General features: G+C 46.9%; 1 protein-coding gene and 1 long non-coding RNA gene across 2 annotated transcripts in view; both read left to right on the top strand.

Annotated features, from left to right (window-relative positions):
• LOC135806560 (uncharacterized) lies at positions 1–895 on the top strand. Its single transcript, XR_010551241.1, has 3 exons — positions 1–164; positions 396–506; positions 754–895. It is a non-coding gene; the product is annotated as an uncharacterized LOC135806560 (long non-coding RNA).
• Positions 896–6,220: 5,325 nt separating this feature from the next.
• Positions 6,221–8,896, top strand: part of LOC135806559 (mucin-5B-like) — an 11,789-nt gene continuing 9,113 nt past the window's right edge. The window contains exons 1-2 of the mRNA XM_065320760.1: positions 6,221–6,515; positions 7,932–8,279. Coding sequence (XP_065176832.1) covers positions 6,400–6,515; positions 7,932–8,279 — 464 coding nt within the window. The 5' untranslated portion in view covers positions 6,221–6,399. The remainder of the gene's footprint in view (positions 6,516–7,931; positions 8,280–8,896) is intronic.

Here is an 8,896-nt window from a genome sequence, read left to right as displayed (position 1 = left end):
ATGAGACAGGCAGTTCTGGAGAAGAAAGCAGCAGTGATGAAGGCGGTGTACAAGGACAACACGCAGCGCACAGTTATTACGTGTCGCTGCACCAGGGTGGCGTAGGCAGCAGCAGAATTACTATCCCAGGAGAGGACAAGGATACTCATCAAGAAACAACTCTGGTAAATATTTACGCCCATAATTCCACACAAGTGCAAGCAATCTATCTAGATCTGATTCGCCTCAAGCTGCCACCTGCACAGATAGACGCAGCTACAGTTGACCTGGCATATAATTATAAGAACAATAGAATCTATGATTGCACACACGTGAACCCACACGCAAGCGAGGGAAAGAACACGTAATGCTGTGTGTGTGTGTGGTGTGTGACCTAATTGTGGCGCGTTATGTAGAGCCCTGGGGCAAGTGGATCTGAAGAATGGGACAGTGGTGTGCAACAGTACACAGAACACACATCGCTTCATCCACATAGTGCTGTCTGCAGCCCAACGGATCCACCACCGGTAAGCTATGCCGATGTAATCATACTCCACTGAACTAGTGATTATATCATGGTAGAACAATATTTAGATCATGCTTGGCGTTACATAGTTTCACAGATTAATTCCTAACAGCACCCGATAACCCTAACGTCCAAGTAACACTGCAAAGAGCACTAAGTGCCATATTGGGCTCTAAATAACTGCAGCTCCGTGGAAATATACTAAACATGACCGAGTATACTTCTGTGCATACTGTGGTTGTGTACAGGATCAACAAGAATCACAAGCATCGCATACAGTTGATGCAGAGCGTACTATTGACGAACTCAGGGCAGCGAAGGCGAATTTGGAGAAGAGGTTGTTGATTGCTGAGAAGAGTTGTGAAGCACAAAAAAACAGAAACTTAAACAGCAAGCAGATGCATTCCGAGGCGCACGCAGTTCCAGTACTAAGCTGCTGAAGTCGGCAGCTGCATCTCCAAAGCAAGTACAGAGAGAAAAGTATCAAAAGAAGAAACAAGTAGCTGTTAAATCCTCCAGGGTACCTGGCAAGCGTGAACACACACCGGAGTTTATGGCAGGTGTCAGGTTCCTAAGAGCAGCGTGTCTCCTAAGCAATCAAAAGGCTGCACTGGCTCTCCACCTAGCCCACCAACAATTTACGGGTGAAGAGCCAAGGAAGGACTTAGGAACCTGCATCGCCCCAACAACAATTTCCGAGTGGAATGTGCTGCTTGGAGAAGTGGATAAGCAAGTCTTGAGGGAGGAGCTGCAAAGCAATACATCTGACGTCAACGTATTCGCTGACGACTCCAATAAGCGCGGTGAAGACCGCCACATGGTCGGCATCCATACCTGGAGCGAGAAGAACAAACAGCCCGTAACATATGTGTTAGCCAACACACTTGTGGCCAGCAGAAGTGGCAAGAATAAAGCCAACACCGACTATCATGTGCTGAAGGAAATATACGGCGTATCGTCGATTAGTATTGTAGTCGGCGACAATGCCTCGACACAGTCTGGTGGCAAGAAAGGTCACGCGGTTGAGCTTGGTGCTCTTTTCAACAAAGAGACAACTTTCGTCGGGTGCTACCCTTATATATTGAACATTGCTCTCAGGAATGGCATGGTCGAAGCTTTCGGCCTGAGAGGCACCATGACCTCATGTAATTTATTTCAGCTCCATTACAAAGTAGGGTATGTTCACCATGCGAAACCGACATAATTATTACAAATCTCTGTATTTTTCAGAAAAAATACTGAGCACACCACCACCTCTTCCGCAGGAGTTTGTAGAGACTAGGTGGTCCTACATACACGCTTCACTCACCTGGTGGAATAAGTACGGACATGCGTGCGTCAAGCTTGGCCACAAGGTGCTGGAGTACCTCCCGAAATCAGATAGCCACCTTTCAATCTGGACGGAGATAGTGGAGATGGCAGCCAATGCTGAAATCACCGTCCACCGGGTCCTCTTGTTGGAGATGCTGGATCGCCTCATCATGCCCGGGCTGCACGACTGCCAGAAGAGCGACGAGGAGCTCGGATTCGGCAGCGGGTTCCTGGCTCGAGCATGGCCAGTGAGAGTCATGATGGACTTAAACTTGGCCAAACTCATGGTTACCGAACCTGAGTTTGCGTTGCCGCTCACAGCTGCGGCCATGGAGAGTCTACCACCTGACCTCCAGCAGAATGTTCTGGTAACGCAGGTGAAGCCGTTTGCCGAAGAGTGTGTGAAGACGCTGGAGAAACATGCCACACGCTGGCATAAGTTTCCCCTGTTGTTCGCACTTGGTGGCCGACTCCTCCATACCAATCTTTGCCAAATATTTCGCAGCATCACTGGAGACAGAGTATTTTGCTTTTTCATGATGGTACTGTTTTAGGAGAGCAATGGCAATGTGGTCTTGGTGGCCCTCGATGTATTTATTGATCTGGATGATGGATCGTTCATGTAGATCTACCACACTCTGGTATTATTATTAGTATTTAATATTATTACTTTGAAGTATTTGGAAAGGATTGGGAGAACTTCAAATTCAAAGGATCAGTCGGGGAAGTGAACTGCCTGAAAAGAGAAAAAAACGCCAGACCCACCAGGACTCGAACCTGGGACCCTGCTTGTCATGAGCAATGCTCTAACCACTGAGCTATGGGACCAGGCTGAACCTAGAAGGCGCTGACAAGATTTTCACTCCAAAGGCATAGCTCAGTGGTTAGAGCATTGCTCATGACAAGCAGGGTCCCAGGTTCGAGTCCTGGTGGGTCTGGCGTTTTTTTCTCTTTTCAGGCAGTTCATTTCCCCGACTGATCCTTTGAATTATTATTATTTGGAAAGGATTGGGAGAACTTCAAATTCAAAGGATCAGTCCTGGTCCCATAGCTCAGTGGTTAGAGCATTGCTCATGACAAGCAGGGTCCCAGGTTCGAGTCCTGGTGGGTCTGGCGTTTTTTTTCTCTTTTCAGGCAGTTCACTTCCCCGACTGATCCTTTGAATTATTATTATTATTATTATTATTATGTAAATAGGCGTCGAGGCGACAATAGTTTTAGAATTGCGATCAGCAGAACGAGCTGAACCGACATTTTCACAAAGGCTTTTATTGTATTAAAAAATCGAGTGGATACGAAGGCAGTGAAGAACATGGAAGAAAGAAAAAATGTGATATTATGGAAGAAATGATGAACAAAAAATCTGTACTTCGAACTAGTTTTCGCACAACACTCCTCAGGGCACGTGTCAGCATCACTCACCACAGATTTATTTATTATTTTTTATTATGTGCTTGTTCGCGTAGACATCAGCATGGCCTGCAGCTGCATTAATGGGCATGCGAATCATGCAAACCAGCCAAAAATGTTCGCATAAGCCACTTCGAATAGATACAAAAGACCATAACAGTTTCAAAAAAAAAAAAAAAAAAAAAAAAAAAAAAAAAAGAAATATGCGAAAAGAAGACAAAAACTAGGGTGCCGACACCACTCGGGCACAGATGCCCACCCAACCGCTTCGGTCAGCAGCAAGGGCACGGAACGCCTCCAGATCGACTTTGCTTGACAAGGAAAGTCCAATCCGCTTGGCATCATCTTGTAGTAGCGTCGGTAGTGTGTGTCTTGGTCGTCCCCTCCAGCCCGCTGGACGAGGCTCTGCGAAGTACGCTCCCATGGCCAGGGATGGTGGGGAGTCAGCCGGGAGCCGGAGGACGTGCCCAAAGAGCCTCCACCTAGCTCTCAAGATGATAATGCGGAGAGGAACCGCGCCGGTACGCTCATAGAGCCTCTCGTTCCTAATCCGATTCGGGAACACAATGCCGATTAGCGCCCGCAGCTGTTTTCGGTGGAAGGCCTCAATACGGCTCAGCTGCTGTTTCGTTGGTGCCCATGTTGCACAATTGTAGCAGAGTACAGGGAGTACAAAGGCATTATAGAGCCGGATGCGGAGATCCTCCGAAACTAGCGACCTACGGATCCACAGCGTCCAGAGTTTACCAAAGGCAACAGTTGCCAGTTGCTGTCGCCGTAGCATATCCTCGGCATCACCTATTAGGGACCCGAGTTTCTTGGTGGTTCGCCACTCCTCCTCGATGCGATCAGTGTGCCGTTCGATGTGCGTGTGCTCTGTTTTGGTCTCATTCACTTTCAAATCCCATTCGAGGAGCTTGTTGGATATGGTTGGAAGGAGGGTCCTCAGCCTCCTTCCAACTCACCACAGAAGCACCATGAATCTGCTGGTTGTACGGGTTCAAACATCTGCCACCTGAATCGGGACGACACTTTGTGCAGGGGGGGGGGGGGGACCATTTGCTCTGCATTTGCAATGTCTGCAGTCTCCACCATCGGTACAGCGACAGCAACCAGCTGGAAAGGAAACTAACTAACTATGTTACTTTGGACGTACACGGCGACGCAGCTGCTCGATCTCCCGCGCGCTCGGCAGCCTCCTGCGCCCACCTCGACTGTCTGTGGATCGTCATCATCGCTACTACACTACAGTAGTACTATATCAGGCATACTGTACTTGAATCCCGCCATGCCGACACCACACAGACAGGACACTAGTCCTGTGAACCAGTCGCTTGGCAACTGCCGTTGCCACAGTGCACGAAGGTAAGCCACGACGCCCAGCTAGTAGTAGTAGTACAGTAGATATTGGTTATAACGTGCCCTTCTGATTTTTCACATTATCACTATAACCGGTACATGTCATGTATCACTACAGGCGATTTTCAACTGCGCGCTTCATACATACACATTATACACGTGTGGGTACTCGATTGCGCTAATGTAGCGTACTGATACGTGGTGGATGCTACTGCACCTTCTCCAGTCTAGAGTGAAGAACTTCTTGGCCCAAAGGCATCATCCAGGAAGCACCAGACCAGAATACCCTATGACAACACACATGTGGCTCCAAGTCGAGATATCAGTGCCTCACACTCCGTGTGTTGCTATCACTATAGACGATAATTTTTCTGCACAAAGAGGTGTTTTGAATGGTGATTCTGTATCCTTATAGCCGATTTATCGCTATATACGATATATTGGTTATAATGATAGTTTGACTGGCTTTTTCTGGTTTTGCTTTTGATATTTTCATTTTGTATCAATATAGCCGGTTTATCACTATGTCCGATGACTTTATAACCGATATCCACTGTACTAGTACTAGTAGTAGTAGTACTTAGTAGTACTAGCTCGACTGACTGTGTGGCTGTTGAAAACTAACTAGGCCACTTCACTTCTCCGTATCATGTACCAGGCCAGCAGGGTCGGTCGGTCGGGTTTATTTTTATTTTTTATTTATTTTAGTTGCGGGCAGGGGTGCATACATGTACATGTACAATTGTGCATATCGAATAGCTTTCTCCATCAAGCCAGTCGATCAAATCTGACTGTAGTCTGTAGTCGATCCAGCGTAGCCATTGTCCCATCAGATCCAGGTCCCCTCCAGGACCAGAATAATGATATTGGCCTCGCTGGCAAACGAGTCTGACGAGCAGCTCTCACCGAAGTCCTTGAAAACTTCTGTCAATGAGCGACGCAGTGGCGGAGCTGATGCTGTCTCAGGAGCGATTGCGAATCGGAGATAAAAGACAACACCGTCACCAAGTGCTGCATCCTGGCTGTTATATATTTTGGGTCGCGTGTGTACCATGGTGTACATAGTCTACCTAACTTCCTTGTACTTGTAGTCATGCACATTTGCATGCACTAAAAAAAAAAAAAATTGCGGTCGGGTGAAAAAAAACGGTCGGTCGCGCGGGTGACCCGAAACAACGAATTAATTCTGGGTGGCCCTATGTAAGCATGGTAAGTAACTAACTAACTTCTACTGTTCTAGTTCTACTTTAGTTCTAGTTCCGCTGGAAGCAATGCCAATGGCCGCCATGCGCCAGGAAAGTAGACCCTGGTCACCTGGTCACCATGGTCACTGCAGTACGGTAGCCCAACAAGTATCGCAAGCTTCGTCCCCCGAAACAGCAGAAATGGCCAGTGTAAACCATGGTAAACGCTCCATGATCCAGATTTGCCATCCGTTTCCACTCAAAATGGGTCTGGGTTCGAGGCAGCGAACACCCTACCCCTACTACTGCCAGTACTGGGCCCTACAATGTAGTACTGCTGCTATGCATGCCGTACTGACTGTGCAGCCAGTTTGCAGTAGACTTCGAAGTACGAGCGCACGAGCCGAGAGCTAGCATGACGTGGGCGGCGTCGTTGCGAAACTGTTTTGTGCCCTGAGTCGAGTAGTGGCAGTACGAGTAGTGCGTTACTAAAATGTACAGCTAGCTGTAGTCGGAACATGATTCTGTTTAGTTTACCAAGCGCCGAAGCAAAAATGGTCGGAACTCCTATTCTTTTAAAAGTAGCCTAATCAGTTGTTTAGTGTGGAGCTTGCTCGCTAGGGGCGCACCATGGAGCATCCTGATGAGCACGCTAGTCCTCCCAAGAAAGCAAAAAAATCGAAGAAGACGCCAGCCCAGATTAAAATATTGGAAAACTACTTTCGGCAAGACCCTAAGCCAACATCGTATGTATGATGATGATGATGGTGTATATGACTGTGTGAATAAGATTGGTTTGTCTTGGATAGCTCAAGTCTTTTGTTGTGTTCAGATGTGTAATGTAGGCATAAACAGTGCCTCAAGAACACTCAAATACGACTGTTTTCAACATACATGTACTTGCTGCATACATGTACTCCAATTGTGGCCCGCGCTGCTATTAGAGAAATCAGCAGAGACTGTGCTCTTATTATTTCAAACAACCCTCACCCCGGGCCATTATTGGAAACGTGTCTATTATTGGAGACCTGGGCTTTTATTACTTCCAAGTAGAGAAAATACAGTAGTTAGTTTTAAGTTACTGTAATAATTATTATTATTCCCGTACGGTTACTTCAGTAACGTCTGGCGCTAGCCAGGGTCCACACAGCTTTAATTTGGTATTTGTTTGTTTGTGTGTTTGTTTGTGTCACGCCTGGCGCTATCCGTATCTGACGGCAAAAAAGCATAGGATGTTATAAATTTTACAATTCTCCTATTTTTTTAGGCATATCCTGGGATTCGAACCCGCACTATCGCCCTACATGCATTCCCCCATACACTTCGCATTCATACCCATTCTTCCAAGTTGCTTCACGTTATTATCTTGCGTTTGAAAGCCCTATTTGAATATTGCGGGCAGCTGTATGTGGCCAGCTGTGTTTGATTGTACGGTACGGTACAGGAGACGGTGTCGTATTACCCTCGATCGTAGTAGTAGTAGTAGTAGTAGTAGATTTTATTATTTTACTAGGGGAGTCCCAACAGGCGTTGCCTTTTTACTGGGAACCCTAGATCGATCGTACCTGTCCCGTACCTATCCCCTACCGTACCATGCCATCAAAGACGGCTGGCCACAATGCATATTCAAATAGGGCTTTCAAATGCAAGATCACAATGTGAAACAACTTGGAAGAATTAGTATGTATGCGAAGTGTATCGGGGGATGCATGCAGGGCGCGCGATAGTGCGGGTTCGAATCCCAGGTTATGTCTTAAAAAAAAAAGGATTTTTTTAAAGAATTTATAACATCCCTATGCTTTTTTTGTTGTCTAGGTCATCAAGGCAAAAAAGCATAGCGTAGGGCCCTGAGCTTCCAAGCGCTCTCGTTGTGAATTGATGTTGCATTGCTGCATAATGTTAGTGGCTCAGGTGGTGTAGGTTTTGTATTATGTGCAGACTGTGGGTGCACATCCGTGGTGTAGGTGTTATATGTGCAGACTGTGGGTGCACATCCAGTGCATTTGCAGTTTTGCGTGCTTCTCTTGCGACGGGCGTATACATGGGACATGGTAGGTGTTATTTTAGGGCATATTGGTTGAGAATTCCACGGAAAACAATAAATTCTCTGAGACCCGGTTTCGCATCTTTGGTTTTTCCCTTCAAACATCATGCTTGTCCAGGGAGAAATGGATGGAAATCGGTGTTGAGACGCATCTTGGAGTGAAGGTGGTGAAGGATTGGTTTCGAAATCGGCGCCAAAACGACTCAAAGAAACGAAGAAACGCAGCCGCGGTGCTGTCATCAGACACAGCTGCTGCTACTGCTGCTGCTACTTCTATTACCACTGAACAAACCGCTTTTACGGGTTTCTACACTTCTACTACTGGCACGGCTGCTACCACTGCCACTGCTGCTACCACTGCCACTGCTTCTTCTAATTCTACTGCTGGGGCCACGTCTACTACTGCTGGGGCTACGTCTACTGCATTACCGTGTCTCGCGATAACTGCTCCATACACCCTACATAGGTAAGAGTAGATTATCACTTTTAAAATTAGACTTTAAAAAGTAGCAGGGATGGTGGGGATTTAACAATTAAGCATGCCTATTGCAGTGTGCTGTGTGTTAGCTCTTCATGCTAGCATCCCGGATCCTGGTTAGAAGCAACACGCTGTTTCATGCTCTGATAAATATTTTGTATTATGTTGGTGCGCTATTATCTAGCGTGACGGCTGCACAGATAGACAGGGTAGTGCCGTCACCTATACTATAGACTATGCTGTAGTGTATGCGTTGAGGCGGTGAAACTGGCTGGTCAGTTTGCTTGTGGCCCGCATACTTTGAGATGGCCTGACTATCTGTGACCAGCAGTGAATGTCCTGAATCAGTATAGTGTGTGTGTGTTTCAGTGTATTCAAGTTGAGGTCTGCGACCGACCTCCCCGCGGTGCAAGCAAAAGCGGCCGTTAAAGTCCAGGTGGTCTTTGGAACCGGGTCCCATACATTCGTGGTATATCGGATTATGTATACATGTGCATGATTGTACTTCCATGTACTCATATTGACAGGTGTGGAGCAAAAAATGCTTTCGTGCAGGCAAAGCACACCTCAATCAAGTGCATGTAACTCATCCTGCACTGTCACTT

Source organism: Sycon ciliatum, chromosome 1 (genome assembly GCF_964019385.1).
Source record: "Sycon ciliatum chromosome 1, ocSycCili1.1, whole genome shotgun sequence".
Lineage (NCBI taxonomy): Eukaryota > Metazoa > Porifera > Calcarea > Leucosolenida > Sycettidae > Sycon > Sycon ciliatum.
Note: the sequence above shows the minus strand (reverse complement) of the source record. Positions and strands in the feature narration are given on the sequence as shown.